General features: G+C 73.2%; 3 protein-coding genes across 10 annotated transcripts in view; 1 reads left to right on the forward strand and 2 right to left on the reverse strand.

The window, feature by feature from the left end:
• Positions 1-10: 10 nt before the first annotated feature.
• MIOX (myo-inositol oxygenase) lies at positions 11-3814 on the reverse strand. Of its 2 annotated transcripts, XM_083835801.1 has the most exons (10): positions 3272-3797; positions 1688-1750; positions 1489-1569; positions 1214-1376; positions 1076-1143; positions 871-980; positions 711-778; positions 531-580; positions 320-432; positions 11-241 (listed from the first exon to the last, which is right to left on the reverse strand). In XM_083835801.1, the coding sequence occupies exons 1-10, from the start codon at positions 3287-3289 to the stop codon at positions 133-135; spliced, it is 843 nt and encodes a 280-aa protein (XP_083691927.1). In that variant the 5' UTR covers positions 3290-3797; the 3' UTR covers positions 11-132. The 2 variants fall into 2 exon arrangements, with proteins under 2 accessions (XP_083691927.1, XP_083691928.1); XM_083835802.1 differs by lacking the exons at positions 531-580; positions 711-778 and having other exon boundaries at positions 3272-3814.
• A 498-nt stretch (positions 3815-4312) lies between these two features.
• On the reverse strand, positions 4313-11022 carry ADM2 (adrenomedullin 2). Its single transcript, XM_083835826.1, has 3 exons — positions 10878-11022; positions 10414-10552; positions 4313-6794 (listed from the first exon to the last, which is right to left on the reverse strand). The coding sequence occupies exons 2-3, from the start codon at positions 10518-10520 to the stop codon at positions 6245-6247; spliced, it is 657 nt and encodes a 218-aa protein (XP_083691952.1). The 5' UTR covers positions 10521-10552; positions 10878-11022; the 3' UTR covers positions 4313-6244.
• A 5409-nt stretch (positions 11023-16431) lies between these two features.
• Positions 16432-21474, forward strand: part of SBF1 (SET binding factor 1) — a 73691-nt gene continuing 68648 nt past the window's right edge. For all 7 annotated transcript variants that reach the window (XM_083835838.1, XM_083835841.1, XM_083835842.1 and 4 more), the window contains exon 1: positions 16432-16592. In XM_083835838.1, the coding sequence (XP_083691964.1) occupies positions 16538-16592 (55 nt within the window). In that variant the 5' untranslated portion in view covers positions 16432-16537. The remainder of the gene's footprint in view (positions 16593-21474) is intronic.

Genomic DNA, 21474 nt, shown 5'->3' on the forward strand with positions numbered 1-21474 from the left:
AGCACCACGGTGCGTGCCAAGCAGGTTTATTGATGGCCTGGTGCCCTGGGGCAGGGTGCAGGGCAAGCAGGGGGGGGCGAGTGCAGTGCTGCGTGCCGGGGGGGCCGGGGCTGCGCGTGGGGGGGTCCCAGCTCACCAGCAGAGCTGCCCCGGGCAGTACTTGTCGATGAGGGACTGGTAGTAGCCCCGCAGCTCCTGCACATCGGGCAGCTCCTCCTGCTTGGTGTAGAGGTCGAACTTGCTGTGGGAGCGAGTAGGGGTTAGAGCCGGGGGGGGGTCACAACGTCCCAGCCCCCCCCTCAGCTCCCCGGCCACGCACTTGAGCTCCTTGACCCAGGGCAGCATGCGCAGGTCCTCCTCGCTGCAGAGGTGCCCGTAGTCCCCGTGCGCGTGCCACGGGTAGAAGGAGTGGAAGCGAACCATGTAGAAGGCCTGGGGGCGGGGGGGGGACAGGGCCGTGGCATGGGGGGGGCTGTGGGTGCCCGGCCCCCTGCCCCTCGGGGCGCCCACCCTGCGCCCCCTGCCCTCACCTCCTTGGGCAGGGCGAAGTTGTTGAACTTCATGACCCTGTACATGTACTCTGGGGAGAGAGCGGGCGGCTGGGGGGGCCGGGCAGCCGCTGCCCCCGGACCCGCGGCTCCGGATGGGGGCAGAGCCCCTGCACCCCCCCCAAAAAAGGGGGCTGGGGGTGTCCCCACACTGCAGCTCACCGTCGTGTCCCCAGGACATGAGCACGTTCTCCAGGCCGCAGTGGGGCTGGTACATCCCGCACTCCGTGCTGGGGGGCAGGGGCGTGGGCTCGGGGCTGCGCCGTGGGGCTCGGCCCCCCCGAACCCCCCCACCACCGAAGGGGCAGGGGGCTGCGCTCACCTGTACCGGGGGTCCCTGCTGTCGGGGTTCTCGTGGAAGGTGGAGTCGCTGAAGACCACGGACTTCTGCACCTTGCAGCCCACGGGGAAGGTGTCCCCCACCACGGCCCACTGTGGGGCAGCGACAAGTGTCCCGGGGGGGCCTGAGGAGGGCTCCATGGCGGTGCCAGGCGCCGTCCCCCCCGCACCCCCGTCGCCCCGCTCACCTGGGGCTCCCCGAACAGCGCCAGGACCTTCCCCATGTCGTGCAGCAGCCCCACGAGGTGGAACCAGTCTGGGGGTGAGTGGGGCCGTCACGCCCCGGCGGCACCCCCGGGGCTCGGCCCTCCCCGTCCCGGCCCTACCTTTGTCGGGGTGGGCGCGACGGATGCCCTCGGCGGTCTGGTAGGCGTGGAAGGAGTTGGGGAAGTCGACGTCGGGGTCGGACTCGTCCACCAGCTGGTCCAGCAGCTCCAGCGCCTCCATCACGCTCATCCTGCGCAGGGAGCAGCCCCCGTACTCAGCGCTCTGGGGACGCACCAGGGCGGTGAGTGCCAGCTCGGGGACCCCCGGGACCCCCCCAGGACCCCCTGGGACCGTGGTGCCAGCGGGGCCGGACGCCCGGAGGAGAGACGCGCACCTTCCTACGGACGAAGTCGACGGTCTGGTGGGTGTGCATCAGCAGGTAGGTGGTGTAGACGCGGTCCAGCAGCTTCCCCTCCTATGGCGCAGTGTCAGGCTCGGGGGGCCCGGCCCCCTGGGGTGGGCTGGGGGGGGGACACCCCGTCCCGCTGCCCCCCGAGGGCAGCAAGGCCAGCCCCGCGGTGCCGGCAGCTCACCGTGTAGTTGCGGTACTCGGACTTGGCCTTGCCGGGCTGCGGCTCCTCGGAGGGGTCGGCGTCCTGGGGCGAGAGGGGCAGGGTCAGCGGGGCCCGATCCTGCGCCCAGCCCGTGGCCGTGGGGACAGAGCTAAAAGGCTCAGGGACAAAATGTTTCCCGAAGGGCAGGGGGACCACGCGACCTCCAAAGGAAAGCCCTGGAGGCGGTGGCAGCACTGCACAGCGTCGCTGCACAGCACTGCAGTGTAGCGCAGTGCTGGGGGGCAATGCCCCGCACTGCACGAGGCGGCACAGTGCGGTGCTGTGTGGTGCTGCGGTGTGCTGCGGTGTGCTGCGTGGTGCTGGCTGCGTGGCACTGCTTGGTGCTGTGCTGTGGTGTGCTGCGTGGTGCTGGCTGCGTGGCACTGCTCGGTGCTGTGCTGCGTGGTGCTGTGCTGTGCTGCATGGCACTGCTCGGTGCTGTGCTGCGGTGTGCTGCGTGGTGCTGTGCTGCATGCCACTGCTCGGTGCGGTGCTGTGCTGCGTGGTGCTGTGCTGCGTGGCACTGCTCTGTGCTGTATGGCACTGCGCTGTGCTGCATGGCATTGCAGTGTGGTGCATGGTGCTGTGCTGTGCTGCGTGGTGCGGTGCTGTGCTGCATGGCACGGTGTTGCCTGTTGCTGTGCTGCGTGGCACTGCTCTGTGCTGTGCAGCACTGCTCTGTGCTGCGTGGTGCGGTGCTGTGCTGCGTGGCACGGTGTTGCCTGTTGCTGTGCTGCGTGGCACTGCGCTACACGGCATTGTCCAGCACCGCACTGCACAGCACTGCGCAGCGTTGCGCTGCCGCTCCTTTGCCCCATCCCCATTTCCACAGGGGGTCCCAGGCCGTGTCCCCACGGGGCACAAAGTCCGTGCCACCCGGCCGGCTCGGTGCACGGGGCCGTGTCTCCTGCGTCCCCAGGGAGCAAAGCGGAGCACGGGGGGGGCACCAGCCCTGTTCTGCGGGGGGGGAGCCCAGAGCCAGGAGCACTGCCCAGAATCCCCACTGCGGCCCCACAGCGCAGCCTGTGGGGTCAGTGTGCCATGGGGCAGCGCTGTGGGGTGGGACCCCCGGGGGGTTGGGATCCACGGGGATTTGGGTCCACTCGGGGGCTGGGACTCCTGTGGAAGTGGGAACCCCACGAAGATGGGACCCCCATGGGAAATGGACCCCTGTGGGGATCAGATCTGCATGGGGCTGGGTCCCACATGGGGCTGGGACACAGAGGGGCCTGGGACCCCCTTGGGGTGGCATCCCCATGGGGCTGGGTCCCACGTGGGGCTGGGATCCCCGCAACAGTGAGGACATCGCAGAGGGTCCTGGGGGTCTCCTGCCCCCCACTCTCCCCCCAAAAGGCAGCCACCCCACTGCCAAGCTCTGCCGGGCCCCTCATCACACTGAGCTGTGGGAGGGTTCCCTGAGTGCCAGGCCCCACGGGGGGGGCAACATTCATGGGGCTGTGCCCCACAGCATGGGGGTGTAGGGTGGGAGGGGGCTGCACGCGTGGTCCTGCCCCGGACGCACGGCGCAGGAGGAGCGGGGCTGGCCCCGAGGAGGGTACTCACCACCCGGGGGGGCCTCATGCTGGCCGTGGCGAGGGGCAGAGGGCGCACGGGGCGGCTGCCGGGACCCCCGGCTTTATCCCCGGGCGCAGGGGCAATCGGTCACCAGTTAACCGGCCCCCGGTTAATGTTTGAGCCCGTGACGCCGTCGCCGCTCCCCTAGGGCAGGGGGGTGCTGGGGGGTCCTGGCACAGCCCCCGGGATGGGGTGACCCATGCTGCAGCCCCCCGAGTGCAGGAGCCCCCAGCCCCAGCCGGGGACCCCCAGGTACCGGCAGCCCCACGGGGGGCAGCGGGGACGCGGCTGCTCTGCTCCGGGGCCAGGGCACGGGGACGCCGTGGTGCCGGGCTGCCACGGCCACGGGGGGGGGGCACAAGGTGAGGGGGGCAGCGGGGTGGGGGTCTGCAGCCGTGGCAAACATGGGGGTGCCCTGGTGGCACCGGCTGCAGCATCCCAAGACCCTAATGCTGGGGCAGGGTCTCCGTGGGACAGCCCCGGTCCTACCGCTGCCCCCACCAGCCCCCAGCCCCAGCGGGGATGGAGAAGGGGGCTCCGGGGGAGGGGAGGAGGAAATGGGGGGGGGGATCCCACAGGGGCTGGGGCACCCAGCGCGTCCCCTGGAGTGGGACGGGGCTGTGGGGCAGCATCTGGGGGGAGGGCGTGGGGATGGACCCCGCATCCCAAGGGGCTGGGGGGGCAGGAGGGGGGGAAGGTGAGGGGCTGGGGGGCTGGGGGGCAGGAGGGGGCAGTGGGACAGACGGACAGGCAGAGGGGTGGGCAGGCGGACAGACAGAGGGGATGGGGGGGCGGTGGGAGCGGGGGGCTGGTGGGAGCCTCCGAGCGGGGCCCGGTGCTGCCCAGGGCAGTGCATCCAGTGCCCGTTCGTGCAGGGCTCCGTCGCGACATGACACGACACAACTCGTCACGACACGTCACGTCACGACACGACGGTGCTCACTCGCTCCCTGCCCTCACCCACGGCCGACACCCGCTGGCGTCCCCCCGCCGCGTCCCGTGGGCACAGAAATCCCCGGCACCCGCTGGGAAGTCTCACGCTTTATTCTGCCCAAACCCGACGGGCTCTGGAGGACGCGGGGGGCCGGATCCGGCTGGGGGCACCGGGGGGCACCGGGGGGCACCGGCCTGGGCCGGGCAGGGGTCGTCCCGGTCCCCGCGGGTCCCAGGGGCAGCGACGCCCCGGCTGCAGCCCCTTGGCACGCCCGACCATGGGCCCAGCGCTGTCATGCGCAGCTTGGCCAAAATTGTAGAGTTTGACCCCAGATTTTCTGGGCTAAGCTCCCACTCGGGGTCTGCAGTCTCGTTCCCACCCAGCCCCGTGGTTTGGGGCGCCTGGGGTGGGGGCAGCGAGGGGCCGGGAGCAGCACCCATGGGTGCCCCCCAACCCCTGGTGCTCGGGGGGGGTGCTGGGTGCTCCTGGGGATGGAGGGGGCCGTGGGAAGGATGCTGACAGGCAGATGAGGGCACTGCTGGCACGGGGGGGCTGCTCCCAGGGGGACGAGCGTGCTCATGCAAGGGATGGGGCTGATGAGGGTGAGCGTGGGTGAGGGTGCCCGTGGTGGTGGGGATGGGGGCTGGCAGGAAGGAGAAGGGGTGCAGTCACGCCATGCCCCCCACCCTCTCCACAGAGGGCTGGATCTGCCCCGTGTGCCCCCCCCCCCCCCCACAGCGGGGCCCCATTGCCAGCAGGTTGGGGTCCCTCTGCTCCCTGGATTGGCACCAAGCCAGTGGCCACGGGTGGCCCTGGGCCCCCAGCACCTTGGTCACGGGGAGGACACGAGCCGGGGGGGCAGGCACGGCCCCAGGAGGGGGCTGCACGTCCCCATCACAGCGTGGGGCGTCTGGGAAACTTGGGGTCCCCTCGTGTCTGTGCTCCCCCCCCCCAGTCCTGGTCCCCAGAGACGGCGGGGCCCTTCCCAGCCATGCTCTGGGGGCACGGGGCTTGTCCCCAGGGCCTCAGCACCGCCCTGGGGCTGCACCAGGGCCTGGAGGGGGGCAGGAGGTGGGAGGGGAATGGGGACAGGAATGGGGTCAGGACAGGGACAGGAATGGGGTCAGGACAGGGACATCTCTCCATGCCCTGGAGCCCACCAGCACCTGGTCCCGGTCCCATCTTAGGGCTGTGAGCAGTGTGGGGGGGGGGGGGGCACAGGGGGGAACAAGGAGGACAGGGCCTCAGGGGAAGGGGGGCAGCCTCCTCCCCAGGGAGGACATGACCCCACAGGCACCCTGTCCTCAGCCTTGGGAAGGGACCCAGGGCACTGAGCCCAACCTGGGACCCCTGCCAGGAGAAGGGGGCTGGGGGCAGCCCCATGCTGGGGGCAGCCAGGCTTGGGAGGGGCCCCGCGCTCTGCTCCTGTGGTCCCTGCGTGTCCCTGTCCTCAGCCCCTCCCTGCCCCGGGGACAGCAGGGACCCCCTGCCCGTGGCCCTCCAGCAGTGCCCACAAAGCCCCAGGTTTGGGCACAGCAGAGGGCAGGTTTGGGCCAGGACGCGCCTGGGGGGGCCCCGTGTCACTGCGCACCCTGGGCAGGCGCAGGCGGTGCCCACAGTGGGGCTCCTCGCCATGGGGCTCCCCGCCATGGGGCGGGTGAGCTGCTGAGTCAGGCAGGGCCAGGGCCAGGGGCTCGGCCCCGCGCTCTTGCACAAGGGCCGGCGCCCCTTGGACCTGCGGTCAACAGCCCCAGCGGCCGGGCCACCGCCAGGCGCCACGGGCCAGCAGCTCCGCGGTGACACTCGCTCGTCCCGCCTGGGCTCTCCGCGGGGACAAACCCACGTCACATCCCCACGGGGCCACCGCCGCCCTGCAGCCCCATCCCGGCCTAGCGCTGGGCTCAGCCCCGCACGGGGACCCCGGGCACCCCGCAGAAAGGCGCACACGAGCCCGGCAGCCTCTGGAAGTGCTTTAGTGGGAGCTCCTACACGGGTCCAGGCAGTCTGGGGGGGGGGGGCGGCCGCCCTCACCCGTAGCTGTGGGGGCTGTTGGGGTTCATGGGGGACGAGTCCTGGCGGCCCGACTGTCCCATCAGCTGCCACAGGCGGTGGCTGAGGTTCTGCACCTGGCAGGTGCCCAGCACGCAGCCCACCCGCAGCAGCTGCGCGTGGTGCAGGCGGCCCCCGGCGTGCCGACGGCCCCGCCGCGAACCGGGCTGCCGGGGGGCGAGACGGGGGCCGTGCCGCGGGACAAGGCGCGCACCGTGCCGGTGTCCGTGCCGCGGGGTGAGCTTCGGGCTGTGCCGCGGGGCTGGCTGGGGTCCGTGCCGCGGGACGAGCTTCGGGCCGTGCCGGGGGGCTGGCCGGGGTCTGTGCCGCGGGATGAGCTTCGGGCCGTGCCGGGGGGTGAGCCTCGGGCCGTGCCGGGGGACGAGCTGTCTGTGCCGGGGGCCACCCGCGGGCTGCGGTGGAGCTGGGGGATACAGCCCAGGGTGGTCCCCATGGAGGGGGAATGGGGACGGGCGCTGCCGGGGCATCCGCAGTGAGGCCGGGGAGGGTCTCCGGTCCGGGGGCTCCCTGCAAGAGAGCAGCGTGGGGTGAGCAGGAGGGGGGCCGGCACTCGGCGGCGCACAGCCCCGGGCAGGGGGGGCTGCAGAGGGGCGCAGACCCCCGGGAGATCCGGCCCGCCTGGGGCACCCCGCGCCCTTCAGGGTGCCCTGGGTGGCCACATCCTGCAGAGGGCGTGCGGGGCCAGCGCTGGGTGGGTGCCGCAGGGCGGCCGAGCTCGCCCCTGGGGAGCGGGTGCTCGCAGAAGGGAGCCGGCTCTGCAGGCAGCAGCTGTCCCCCCCAGTCAAACCCCCCTCCCCAGGGGGACCCCAGCCCCAGCCCCCGGGGCTCTTCTCCACCTCCTGCCCTGTGCCCCACGGGATTGGGGGGGGGGGATCCAAAGCACGGTGGTGCCGGCAGCCCCCAGCCCAGCTGCCCAGTGCCCCCCACCCCCCGTGCAGCCGGACCCCGACCCCAGCCCCGTGCCCACGCCAGGCCCCAGGGAGCTGCGTGGGGCCGGGAGGAGGCCGAGCGGGAGCAGCTACCTGCAGCCCCACACGTACCCGCGCCACGCCACAAGGGCTGGTGGGGAGGTGCCGCCAGCAGCCCGGCTGCGCCCGCAGGCTCCCAGCCTCCAAACCAGCAGCACTGGGATGAGCGCCCGTCGCCTCCCAGCCCCTCTGGTCCCGTCCCACAGGGCTCCCTGGGGACACGGGAGCCCACGTCCCACCACAGCCACCCCATGCCGCGGCCACTGCGCTACATGAGCGTGGCCGGGAGCCCCGCCACGAGCCCCCACCCAGCCCCACAAGCGTTGACACCTCTGGGGCCGCGCTCTGCCCCATGGCTGTGCCGGGTCCCTGAGCCCACTGCCCAACTCCTCCGCAACCCCCACACCCCAGGGGCACTGCATGCCCCAGCCTGGCGCTGGCACACACGGACACCCCGGCCCCCCTCCGCCTTCCCACTCGTGGCCGTGACCGGTGAGCAGCAGCCCTGGCCTGGGGCCCAGCTCCAGGCACGGCGCAGCCACGGGGCACCAAGGGGGCTGCATGCTGGCAGCTGAGCCCTTGCCCCCCAGCCCCCGGTGCTCATCCATCTGCTGCCCCCTCCCCATCGGCACCAGGCCCTGCCCCAACCCAGCCCCCTGCCCCGCAGGAACATGCGGCGGGGTGTGGGGGCAGTGGGGCGGATCGCACACCACGTGGCTGGGGGCACCCAGGGACTGTGGTGGGGATCCCCCCGCGCACACACCGGCACTGCCGGCACATGGGCACACGGCAGCACCGGCACTGCCCCTGCAGCCCGGCCTGAGCCCCCCGCACCTTCCTGCGCCACCGGCACGGTGCCACGCACACACAGGGACACGGCCATGCTGCAACCCCGCACGCACAGGCACGGTGCAACCCCACATACACGCAGCTGTCCCTGCAGGCACGTCCCCCTTCGCCCCTGTGAACACGCACACACGTGCCGTGACCCCTGTACACACACAGGTACACCCACATGCCGGTGTGCATGCAGACACGCACGCACGCCCCAACCCCTGCACACAGCGGTGCACACATGTCCCGGCACGCACACGCGTCCGTGCGCTCTAACACCCGTACCCACGTCCCGCAGTGCACACAGACGGGCGGTGACCCCGCGCACACGAGGTGCCCCCACCCCTGCTGGCACGCAGACCCCCACGACCTGGCACCCCCCCACACACACTGTACCCCCCCTGCACGCACAGGCACGCTGCTCCCGGTGGGCACACACAGCCCTGCACCACCCTGAGCCCACCAAGCCCCCCGCCGCGGCTGGATGCGGCCACACGGCGCTGCTGGCCCTGCACCACGGGGCCGGGGGCTCGTCCCAGCACGGCTCGTCTGGGTCGAGGCCGGACGCCGCTTGGCCACGAGCCCCGGGGAGCAGGGACAGAGGCCAAATTCCTGCAGCCCGGCAGGGACAGGAAGCACCGGCGGGGCAAGGCCTCGCGCTCGCCTGCCCCTTCCTCGGACGTGTTTACAGGAGGCAGCTGGTGCCCGGAAACCCCGGAGCCTTCCCGGCCGTGTGGGGCTTTCCCTGGCAGCGCTCATCCAGGCAGCCCCGCCGTGCCCCCAGCCCAAAAAGCCCCGTGCCGGGTTCCCGCAGGACAGCTGCGGAGTTCCCCGCCCGCCCCTGGCTTTGCCCCGGCGCATCCGGCAGTGCGTGGGATCGCTGCAGCTCTGCTCCCTGCCTGGTCCCCTGGGGCTTTGCGAGGCTCGCGGGCTCCCACTGACCCCTCCACAGCCTCTGCCTACTGGGTTGCAGCCTCCCCGGGCCCTTTCCATGCAGCTTCCAGCCCCGAGGTGAGCCCCCCCCACCGCTGCCTCTCGCTGCTGCCTGACCCAGCTCCCACGGCACCTGTGCGGAGCCAGCACCCATGCGGGGGCAGCCCCAGGACACCCACCCGCAGTGCCCCCGGCCCCAGGGATACCAGCACCAACGGCAGCCGTGCCGTGCCACCCCATGGCTGCGGCACCGGAGCCGCACGGAGCCCAGCGCAGGCTTCCCACGGAGCCGGGCGCAGCCCAAACCAGCTCCTCAAGCAGCAACATGCAGGCGCGCAGCCCGCGCGTGCACGCACACACGGCGCCGGCAGGAGCTTTAATCCCCTTCCCAGCTTCCTCCTTCGGCAGAAAGTTCTGACAAGAGATCCTGGCGCCGCACAACTGCTGCTCGCGGACCCCGGCCGTCCTCACCCCCGTGTGCCCTGTCCGGCACACGCACACCCTGGCTCCTGGCACAGGCACCATCCGGCACGGCACGCACGGACACCTCGTCCTGCCCTTGCTCACACTTGGGCACGTGGACTCTGCCCGGCCCTTGCACACGCTCGCGCTCTGCCCAGGCTTTGGGCATGCACACACACAGACACACACAGACACACACAGACACACACAGACACACACAGACACACACAGACACCCCCCGGTACCGCTCTGGCCCCTGCGCCCTCCCGTCCCCCCTGTCCCCATGCACAGCTCCGCGCAGCGATGCGCCCCATGCGTTAACCCTGGCCACGTCCCAGCCCCGTTCACCCATTTCACACCAGGGCAGGGTGCAGGGCTCCCGCAACACTTTGGGAACATCACGAAGGGATCATGTGGATCTGGGGGAGCCCCCAGCCTGCCGCCTCCGCACACCCCCAGGGGCTGTGTCTGAGCCCAGGGGACCCTGTGCCCAACCTGCTGCCCGCACAAGGGCGCTTCTGTGCGGGGCCGGGTGTCCCCTCCCTGCCCAGGGCCACGTCCTGCAGCGGGGGCGTGCTGGTGGCAGGAGGCACAGCGGTGCCACCCGTGCTGGACCCCAAGGGAGCCAGGGAGAGCAACCGGGTCTGGAGCGGCCCTACGGGGAAGTGCTGGGTGGCAGGACGGGTGGGCACACGGTGCCAGGCGGGACAGACGGGTGCGGGGACGTGGCCCCTGCTGGCACCGGGTCAGCTGCAGTCAGGAGCAGAGCCCAGCGGTGCGGGGCAGGCGTGCGGGGCTGGGTCCGGTGCCGGACAGGTCCTGGGCAGGGGCTTAGGGCAGCAGGGCTCAGTCCTGGGCTGGGTCCTGAGCAGGGGGTCGGGATCGCGTCCCCCCGAGGGGCCGGGTGGGGGTGCTGGGCGCTGGCTCACCTGTGCTTGGGCGAGCGCCCCGCGGGCAGGGGCCGGCAGCCGGGCAGCTCCAGCAGACACAGCACCAAGCTGATGCAACCCAGCGCAAGCGGCGCCGGGGCTCTCATGGCGGGGCTGGGCCGGGGCAGCGGATCCGGGGCTGCAAGGAGAAGAGAAAAGCTCAGGGCGCGGCGCGGCACGGCTCGGCACGGCTCGGCTCGGCACGGCGGCAGCGAGCGGCTCCGGGACCCCAGCGCCGCAGCCCGGCTCTGCCCGCCCCGACCCGACCCGACCCGACCCGCCCCGAGCCGAGCCGCTCCGCCCGGCCCGGCGCCCCCGGCGCCCTCCTGCCCCGGGTCCCCGGCGCCCCCCTCGAGCTGCCCCCCGGTACCCCCCGGTGCCCCCCGGCGCCCCCCTGCCGCTCCCGCCCCCGGTGCCCCCCTGCTGCCCCCGGTGCCGGGGCTCCCGCACGGCCCCGCCCGTACCTGGCTGCGGCCGGGCCGGGGGCACGGGGGGGGCTCGGGGCCGGGGCCGGGGCCGGGGCCGGGTCGGGCCGGGCTCAGCCGCCGGCTGCGGGGTGCGCGGAGCGGGGTGCGCGGAGCGGGGTGCGGGTGCTCGGGGTGCGGGTGCTCGGGGTGCGGGTCCGTGCCGCCGCCGGCCGCGCTGCCCGAGCTGGCGCTGCCCGGCCCGGCCCAGGTTAAATATCGCTGGGCTCGGCGCGGCGAGGAGGAGCCGAGCGGCCGCGGGAGGAGCCACGGGGCGCGGGGCAGCCCGGCCCGGCCCGGCCCCGCTCCGCACCGTGCTCCCGGCCCGGCCCCGCACCGCCCCCGGCCCCGCTCCCCACGGTGCCCGCGGACCGGCCCCGGGCGCCGCCCGCCGGGACCCCCGGGCCGGGAGCGGGGCCGGGGCTGGCGGGGGTCTGGGGGGCTTGGAGGGGTTTGGGGGGGGTTGGGGGGCTTGGAGGGGTTTGGGGGGGGTTGGGGGGGATTGGGGCGGGTTGGGGGGGTTGGGGGGCTCCTCCCGCACCTGCGCCCCCTGCCCGGGGCCGGCCGGGCCGTGGCAGCGCTGCTGAAGCCCCGCCGAGCCCCGCCGAGCCGTGCCGAGCCCCGGAGCCGTGCCGAGCCCCGGAGCCGTGCCGAGCCGTGCCGAAACGTGCCCAGCCCCAGTCCCACGGGACAGACCCGAGCAAACCCCGCTGCGGGGCCGGGGCCGCATCCTGCCCCCCTGCCGGGCTGCACGGGGACGTTCGGTGCCCGGTGCGGCCAGCACCCAAACCCCTGCCCCACGGACCCCACGGACCCAACGGACCCCACGAGCCCCACGGAGCCCACGAGCCCCACGGCCCCGTGCCACCACGGAGCCGCCCCCAGCAGGGCCGGGGCTTCCCCCAGCCCCCAAGCACCTCTCGGGGCCTTTTAACGCAACCCGGGGAGCAGCGAGCCCAGGTCACCCCCAGCTCCCCGCCGTCCCCCGCTGCTCTGCCTCACCCCTGGCAGCCCTCGGCTGGGGGCCGTGGGGGTCCCTGGGCTCGGGGTGCTCGCAGGGCGGGCGATGCTCAGCCCCGGGGGTGCTCCTAGCCCCTCGCTGTCCCCTCGGGTTGCAGGAGGGGTTTGGGGACCGGGGGCTCGCTGCAGCCCCCAGGAGCAGGGAGGAAGTGGGGCAGCTTTGGGGACGAGGCCAGCTCAGAACCACACCGTGTCCGGCCAGGCAAGGGAAACGCAAAGCCAGCCCAGGAGGAGGGGGAGCAGGGGTGCAGGGACCCCCCCGTGCTCCAGGGCAGGGGCTCAGCGGGTCTGGGTGTCCGCAGTGCTCCCGCTGCTGAGCTGGGGCAAGGCGAGGAGCCCAGGCACCTCTGGGCTGCCCCAGCCGGGGTCTCGCCCCAAGGCGGGGTGCTGGTGCCCCCTCTGTGCCCCGCTCCCCCCTTGAGGCCTCCTGGTGCCGAGGGGCCGGGGCCCCGCATGCTCCGAATCGCTCGGATTCTTCTGCATCATCAGGACACAAAGGCTTCAAACACCCTCGGCCAGTGCAGGAGGATTTGCAGCAGCACCTGATCATGTGTCGGCGGGGACGGGACGGGATGGGGACGGGACGGGACTGGGATGGGGCTGGGGACGGGGCACACGGTCCAGCCTGGAGGGTGTCGGGCGCCCAGGCAGCCCCCGCGGGGCAGAGCCGCGTCTGCAGCCCCCCGAGCAGAGCAGAGCAGAGCAGCCCCCGGCCCTGGGCGAGCAGCCGGCGCCGCAGCCCTGGGCTCTGCTGGCGTCTCCCCGGGGGATTTCTGTGGCACGCCGGATTCTTCCGCTTGTTTGTTGCTGGATTACTGCAGCGACGGAAAAACAGCAGGGAAACCGCGCCGCAGGAGTGCAGCCAGGGGCCGGGGGCACAAGCACCCTGCCTGGCCCCGGCCCAGCCCCAGTGTGCCCTGTGAGGTGTGTCACCTGCATGGGATGTCCCCTGGATGTCCCCTGTGCGGGATGTCCCCTGCTGTCCCCAGGGCTGAGAGCAGCCCGGCCACCACCAGCCCAGCCCCGCCACCCCAAATCAAGCCCTGAGCTGCGCCGTGCCGGGGTGCTGCCTGGGGACACCCACGGCACCTCCCGTGCCCACGCACAGGCAGCGTCAGGGTGCCGGGGGCTGCAGTGCCTGCACGAGCCTGGACGGGAGAACAGGGCTGTGGGTGGCTCGCGTTTGTCCAACTCAGGTGGCTGGGGGGGGGACAGCCCCAACTGCTCAGTCACCCCTCCCCATGGGGGGGGGGGGGGGGGGGCAGGAGGCCGGGGCTCTGCTGGGTGCCCCCTCGTGCCTTGGCTCGGCAGCTCCAGGCGCTGCCATGGAGCAGGACCAGGGCCAGGAGCAGAACCAGGAGCAGCAGAAGCAGCAGGAGCAGCAGGAGCAGGACCAGAAGCAGAAGCAGCAGGAGCAGGACCAGGAGCAGGTCTCTCCAGCAGCCCTCGCCCCAGGCGTGTGCCCTGCCCCAGGGCACGCAGACAAGGCAGGGCTGAGCCGCAGCAGGGGCAGAGCCCGGCTCCCTGCCCGGCTCGGGGCAGCACGGCTCCTGTGGCGCTGGGAAGGCCCCGGTGCCCTGCTGTGCCTGATCCGACCCCCCCGGCCTGCAGCAGAGCTCACCGGCACCGCGGCTGCACCAGGGGCCTGGCGTGGTGACCCCCGCAGCGGGAGCCGCCAGAGCCCCGGCCCCCCGGCTGGTGGCTGGGGACAGGCAGCGCTTTCCCTCTGGGGGAGACACCTGGCGTCCAGCCACCAGAATCAATAGCTAAGTTTCAATTAGCTTAATTACCTCCTCAGCGCCTAGCAGGGGAGGGCAGGGAGCTGAGCGCAGCCAGCACAGACCGGAGCCCCGGGCCCGCGTCCCGCTGGGGTCAGAGCGCGCTTTGGGGGCGGGGGGGGGAGCGGGGGGGCTGCACCCGCATGGCCAGCACCCGCTTGGGACAGGCACGGGAACAGGGACGGGGAGGGAAAGCAGCAGAGCCCCCCCATCCCTGGGGGGCTTCGTGGAGGCTCTGGTGCCCCCCTGCCCGAGCCCTGCCGTGCCCCTGCGTCCCCGGCACCTGCACCACAGCTCCCAGACCCCTCGGCAGGTGCTGGCGCTCCGGGAACCGAGACATCACCCGGGGACGTCGGAGCACAGCGCGGGGCCGCGGGGGCCGCCTGGGGCTGGGCACGGGGCGAGGGGCCGCAGCCGCAGAGCCCCCGCCCCGTCCAGCAGCACCGCGGCCGCGCGTGACGCAGGCGAGCAGGGAGGTGAACGCGGCTCTGCGACAGGCGCGGGAGCGGGCGGCACCCGGCCTGAATCAGCGCGCTCACACCGGGGCACCAGGGCCTTGGCGGGTGCTGTGCTGCGCCCCGGGGCGTGGAGGAGCCTCCGTCCTGCGGCTGAGCCCCTCCGGCACGGCTGAGCCCCCACGTTGCTGTGGAGCCCCCCAGGCCGTGGCTGAGCCCCCATGTTGCTGCTGGGTCCCCCACACCACAGCAGAGCGCCCCAGGCCATGGCTGAGCCCCCACACTGCTGCCGAGCCCCCCATACCACAGACGAGCCCCCACACCACAGCTGGGACCCCCACACCACAGCTGGGACCCCCACACCAAAAGGGTCACCCAACACGGACCCCAGCCCCCCAGCCCCCAGGCACTGCCCTGCCCGCAGCACCACAGCTCCGCAGCAGGATCCGGCCCCCGCTCCCCCCCCAGCCCCAGCCCCAGCCCTGCTCCGTGCGGGCACCGAGCTCCATCCAGCACCGAGCCCGCGAGCGGCGGGTGCCCCCCTGCAGGCACCGGGCCCCCATCCTGCCCCTGGGAGCGAGGTGCTGAGCCCCGGCCCCCCGCTGCTCCCCAGGCCTGGGCAGGGCCTGGGCACGGGGACTTCGGAAAAACACCGTCTCCTGGCTCACCCTGGGGGGTTTTAATCTGAAACGGAGCTGTGGGGGTACAGGAGGGTGTGCTGGGGGAGCCGCCCGGGCGGTGGTCGGCGCTGCCTCAGTGGCTGCACATCCCTGGGAGAGGGGAGAGACGCGTCTGTCCCCCAGGCCACCAAACACGGGGGTGTCCCCGGTGTCCCCACGGGCAGCCCACGGCCACGCAGCACCCAGGGGTGCCGCGATGCTGGGGGCCCGGCATCGACCCCACCGCTGCCACTGCAGCCCCGTGGGTTGGCAGGACCGGGGCCCGCTCCAGTGGCCCCAAATCCCCCCGGCCCCGATCCCCCAGCCCCGGTGCCCCTGGCCGTGCTCCCTCCCTCTGCCCCCAGTCCGCGCTGTCCCCTGGGAACCGCTGGCACCCCCGCACGCCTCGCCCTCGGGCGCTTCAAAGCAGCTCAGCCTGATCTGCTCCCCCCAGCCCGACCTCCCCGCTCCCCTCATCCTGACCCCCCCATTGCCCCCACCCAGATTTCCCCGTTCCCCCCAGCCCGACCTCCCCGCTCCCCCGCTGCCACCGCTCCAGCCCCACGTCCCCCCGTCGCCCTCCCTGCGCTGTGCCAGGCCCCGTGGGGACGGGGGGGGGGGGACGAGGCTCCTGTAGCCCCCGGGCTGTGCCTGTCCGCAGCGCTGGGACGTGTGCCTGTGACAGCACCCACCCCGTGCAGGGGGACAGGGGGACACGGGGACAGGGGGACAGGGGGACAGGGGGACAGGGGGATATGGGGACACAGGGACATGGGGATATGGGGATATGGGGACAGGGGGACATGGGCACGGAGGACAGGGGGATATGGGGATATGGGGACAGGGGGACAGGGGGACAGGGGGATATGGGGACACAGGGACATGGGGACATGGGGACATGGGGACATGGGGATATGGGGACATGGGGACATGGGGACAGGGGGATATGGGGACATGGGGATATGGGGACATGGGGACATGGGGACATGGGGATATGGGGACATGGGGACATGGGGACAGGGGGACAGGGGGACAGGGGGACATGGGGATATGGGGACATGGGGACATGGGGACATGGGGACATGGGGATATGGGGACATGGGGATACAGGGACATGGGGACATGGGGACGTGGGGACATGGGGACGGGGGACAGGGGGACGTGGGGACAGGGGGACAGGGGGATATGGGGATATGGGGACATGGGGACATGGGGACATGGGGACATGGGGACATGGGGACTTGAGGACAGGGGGACATGGGGACGTGGGGATATGGGGACATGGGGATATGGGGACATGGGGACACAGGAATATGGGGACGTGGGGACAGGGGGACACAGGGACACGGGGACACGGGGACAGGGCACATGGGGACACGGTGCTGGGGCTGCGGGCACCCAAACCCCAGGGCACCCCCGGACCCCTTCCCGGGGAGCTGCTGCTCGTCCCCGGACCCCCCCTCCCCCCCGCGGAGCGCGCCCCCGCCCCCCGCCGCTGGCCCCGCCCCCGTCCCGGCCCCGCCCCCTCGGCCAGGCCCCGCCCCTCTCCCACCGGCGTGCCGGTGCCGCGCCCCCTCCCGTTGGCGGCGGCGCAGGCGCAGTGCGGGCGGGCCGGGCCGGGCGGCGCGCGGCGCCAAGATGGCGGCGGTCGGGGCGGCGCGCGGGCGGGCGGCGGCGGCGGCGGCGGGAGCGGGGCTGTGAGCGCGGCGCCTCCCCCGGCCCGGCCCGGCCCGGCCCGGCCCGCCGCCATGGCCCGCCTCGCCGACTACTTCGTCCTCGTGGGCTACGACGCGGACAAGCGCGGTGAGCCGGGGCCGCCGCTGTCAGCCGCCGCCGCCGCGGGGGAGGGGCGCGGGCGGCGCCGGGCCGGGGGGGACCGGGGGGACCGGGGGGGGCTGGGGGGAGCCGGGCACGGTCGGGGGGTGCGGCGGGGGGGGGGCCGCGGCCCGGCGACGTGGCGGGGCGGCGGGGCGGGACCGCGGCCGGTACCGGGGCCGGGCCCGGGGGCGGCTCCCGGAGCTCCCCGGAGCGGGTCCCGGGGGGGGGGGCGGGCACCGGGAGCCCTCCCGGGGCAGGGCCGGGGCCGTGCCGCTGCCCGGAGCCGCTGCCCCGAGCCCCCGCCCGCAGCCCCCCGCCGGTACCGCCGCCGGGGCCGGGCTCTGCCAGGCCCAGCCGCGGCCCCGTTCACACCCCGCGGGCCCGGAGGCCGCCGGGGCAGGGTCCTGGCGCTCCCCCGGCGCTGGGGGGACCCGTTCTGTCCCGTGCTGGCCCCGCAGGGAGCTGGGGGCCCGGTGAGACCCGGCTGCACGGGCGCTTGGAGCACCGGGCACCGGCACCCCCCGACCTGCCGGCGTCCCGCCCGCCCTGCCGGTGGGGAGCAGCGGCCCTTGGGGCACCCGGTGTGGGGCCGCCCGGCTGCGGGGCGGCACCGGGAGCGCGGCCTCGAGAGCGACGCTGGGCCGGGGCCGGCTGAGAGCTCCGGTGCTTTCTGAGCAGAACCGGTGCCGTGGCGGTTCTGCCTCGTTACCGTCTGCGTTGGGATCCCCGGCCCCGCGGCATCCCCTGGCGTGGCGGAGGGCTGGGGGAGATGCGTCGCCGCAGCCACCCCCGGGCTGGACTTGTGTGCCACGGGGACCGGCGTGCCACGGGGACCGGTGTGCCACAGGACCGGCGTGCCACGGGGACCGGTGTGCCGTGAGAGCCGCGGAGGACCGGGAGGGCCGGGACAGCGGCGTGTGGCTGTGCTGTCTCTGGCCGCTTTGAGCCCTGCAGTTCCTCCCCCTGCGCCGCTTCGCACATCCCGGCCTCCCTGGCGGGGTGCTGGCAGCGGGCGGCGGTGCCTGCTGGTAGCGGCGGCCGTCCCGTCCGGCGGTGCTGTGGGGCAGGCCCCAGTCGCAGCCATCCGCTCCTCGCCCCCCGTTCTGGAAAGCGGCGTTTCAGAAGGGAGAAATGAGCGCCGTGAGTCTTCGTGGTGCCGGCCGGGACTTGCCTGGGGAAGTTCTGCAGCTGAGGGTTGTTTTCAGCGGGGCGTCAGAAAGGAGACGTTGCAGTTAACGAGCGGTAGTCCTCTGACCTAAACATCCACTGTTTGGTTTTAAATCCCATCCGCAGGCTACAGCACCGCGCCGCGCTTGCTCGTGTTTGTGCCGGTACGGATCTTGGCGCAGCACCCAGCCTTGGCCTGAAACCCACCGGCAGCTCCCGGTGGGGCGAGGCGCCCCCGGCCCAGGAGCAGCAGTGGGTGCCGTGCCGCGAGTGCTGCTCCCGGCGGGGAGCGGCCAGTCCCCGGTCGCTGTGATTAGTGCCGTAGGGGAAGGCTGCGGGATGCTTCCTGCTCACACCCGGCCGAGCGGAGCCGCTGGTGCAGCGGGGCCGGAGGTGCACAGGGCCCCGCGTCCCCACGGGGCTTGGGGTCCTCAGGCACTGCCCCCGCGGGCGGCTTCGTGGCCGGGCTGGCTGTCCCCGACGGCGCGAGGCTGCTGTGTGCTCCGCGTCACGCAGGGCAGGCCTGCTTTCTGCCGGTGGCTGCTGGTGCAGCCTGAGCATCACCCTGGGCACAGGGAATTGGACGTCAGGACGGACAGACGGACAGCTGTCTTGCAGAGCGTGGCAGAGCTGCGTGGTGAAGAGGAGGGGGGAGCCTCCGGGATGCAACAAGGAGCCTCCACCGTGGGGCCTCTGTGTTGTGCTCCTGGGGCTGCACTGAAGGCGACCCCGGCCGGGCGCTCGTGTGCCCTTGGCCAGGGGGTGGGACCGACGCGGGTGGGGGACCGACGCGGGTGGCACCTTGCGAACACCAGCCCCGCCGGTGGCAGCAGGGCAGGCAGCTCTCCCAGCCCGGCCTGCGAGCCCCAGGCGCTCCCCCTCGCAGCACGGCGGGCGGTTTGGAGCAAGCTGTGTGTCAGAGGGACCTGAGGAGCCCTTGAGAGGAGCCCCGGGGATCCGCCCGCTACGGAAGCGCAGGCTGAGCAGTATCTTCGTGACCCCTTATCTGATTCCGGGGGCCGTGGGGGCAATACGTGCCATTGCGGTGCCGATTTGCCGCAGCAGCTCCCCGAAGGGAGCTTAGGCAGTGCTGGAGGCAGGGCGCACCGCTCGCTGCCACTGACTCATTGCCCTACAGGTCCGGGCGGTCTCGGCAGGGCTGCAGCCTGAGCGGCACCTCCCCGCGGCCCCGGCTAACCGGTGCCAGTGCCAGCAGGGGAGCCGGTGCGGGGGGCTCCGGGGGTCCCGCTGTGGCACAGGGGGGCCCTTGAGCAGGCGGGGAAGGGGCTCGGCTCTGCCTGCGAGGCCTCGGTGCGCCGATGGGGTTGGAGGTCAGGCGGGGGCAGGTTGGCGGCTGGGGGCAGCGAAGGGGAGCCCCGCGGGGTGCGGGACCCCGGCGGCTCTGCCGTCCCCGGGCACAGCTCCTCGCGCCTTCGTGGCAGCAAAACCGAAAGCGAGCGAAGGCGCCTGCGGGGGCCGGGGAGAGGCAGGAAGTGGGGCTGGCGGGGGTGCCGCGGGGGAGCCCGGCGCGGCCCTGCGGGTTACGGCTGGCGTCTCGGGGCGGCGGGGAGCGGCGCGCTGCGAAGGGCTCGGCCTCCCCGGCACGCACCGTGCGGGGTCGCGGCGGCCTGCCCGGGGTTGGTGCTGTCCTGCTGGGGCTAGAGAAAACGGGTCGTTAGCTCCGATAGAAGCCAAGGGTCGTTAACTGTGACAGAAGCTGTCCGACCGGGGAAGGGCCTTGTCAGAGTTTCTGGGTGTGCACCAGGCACGGGTCTGGCCGCCTTCCCCTCCGGGCTGCGATGCTGAGCCACGGGGCCACACCGAGCCGTGGGATCGTGCCCCACAGCACACACGGGCCTCTCACCGGCTGCGTGCGCTCAGGAGAGGGGCTGCATCCTGCGGGGGCTGCGCGCGGAGCCGGCTCCCCGGCTGAGGGAACGGCCCTGTTCATCCGCGAGCGCTGGTCCCGTCCTGCCCCGATGACTCCTGTTACCCTCTAGCTGCCTGTTCGCAGGTCGCCGGGCGCTCGCGGCGCTGCGGATGAGGAGGAATGGCCGGGCTGCGGGGCCGGGCCTTCTGGCTGCTTGCTGCCCCCCGGGGCCGGGAGGTTTCGCTCCGTCCCCTGTGGCCTGCGCGGGGCCGGATCTCGGGCAGAGCAGCGCAGCCTCAGGACGTGCCGAGCGCAGCCGAGGGCTCTCTTTGGGGTTTCTTTGGGATTTCTGTACGGAGCAGTGAGCGAGCCGCGGCCCCTTCCCTGTGGGGAGCTGGAAAACAACAATAAAATCGGGGGGTTTAGGAAACGCGCTTCAGAATGAGCCATTGTGAGCGCGCTGCTGTCTCTGGCTGTGTCCAAATTCGCAGCTGCCCTTCGGAGCCTCCTGCCCTCACGCCCTCCGTATGCAGCGCTTCTCGTCGGGCTGTTCTGTGCTTTGTTTGTGGCGAGATCTTCAGCTGTTGCGGCAGGAAAGCAGAGTTCTGGTTTGGGACTTGGCAGCGGAGCGGAAAAAAATCTTCACTTAAAGGCCCGGCTGTGGCGCGGAGCTGCTGGAGGGTGCGCGCTCGTTCCTGTCTGCGCTAGCAGTTTTCTCCCTGGTTCTGCAGGCTGCTCGGAGCGCTCCGTTAGCTCTTGCCTGCACCTGAAATGTCCCGTGTCGTTCTCCGTCGCAAAAGTCACTCCGGAGGAGGCGTGCTGGGCCGTCGGTGCGAAGGCCGGGAGGAGGACGTGCAGCTGGTGCAGGAGAGGCTGACGGCAACCCGCCGCGTCCCGCCGTGCCGTGCGGGCACCGGGGAGCCCACCGGGCTCCTGCTGCCGGCGCGTCCGCGCCGTGCCCCTGGGGGAGGCGCCGCCCGTGGCAGCAGACGGGCGCTGTGCTCCGCTCCTCGGTGCGCGGCCCCGTCCGAGCGACTCGCCGCCTCGACCCCGCTCGCTCAGCGCCACGCACGCGCAGCTGGCACGATCCCCGTGCGCTGAGCCGCCTCCCGCGGGTGCTGGCGGCGAGCTCGCTCCCCGCACAGACATTTGGGGGGGCACCGCGGGAGCAGAGGACGTGCTCCGTGCGTGCGGGGCTGTGCCTGCCGTCCGGCTGTGCTCCGGCTGCCGGGAGCGGGGGCGTCTCCACGCGGGGGTCGGCCCCGTGCAGGGGTGTCCCAGCCGTGCTGGGAACCGCGACGCCTCCGTCCCCTGTGCTGGGCTCGCCTCGGTCTCTGTGGCTGGACTCGTCCTGGAGGAGGCGCTCTGGGCGCTGTGGGTGGGAGCGCGGCGAGGCAGGCGCCTGGCAGCCTCTGTGCCCCTCAGCTCAGCGGGGGCTCGGGGCAGCCCTCAGCCAGCAGCGGCTCCCATGGGCAGCCGGGCGCTCTCTGGCACCGGGCTCGGCGCTGCCCCTTCCCGGAGGTGCTCGTGGCAGCGGGGCGAGGGGGGGATGCGCCCCTCCGCCTGCCCTCGGGAGGCCCCCCCGCAGCACCGCGTCCAGCTCTGGGCCCCGCACCAGGACACGGAGCTGCTGGAGCGGGGCCAGGGGCAGCTGCGAGGATGCTCGGGGCGGGAGCAGCTCCGCGGGGCCAGCCGGGGGCTGGGGGCGAGAAGGCCCCGGGGGGGCCTCGCAGTGGGCTCACAGTGCCCAAGGGGGGGGGCTACGGCTGGGGAGGGGCTTTTTACCAGGGCATGTGGTGATGGGACACGGCGTAAGGGCTTTAAAGTAAC

The sequence above is a fragment of the Anser anser genome (assembly GCF_964211835.1).
Source record: "Anser anser genome assembly, chromosome: 1".
In the NCBI taxonomy this organism is placed as follows: domain Eukaryota; kingdom Metazoa; phylum Chordata; class Aves; order Anseriformes; family Anatidae; genus Anser; species Anser anser.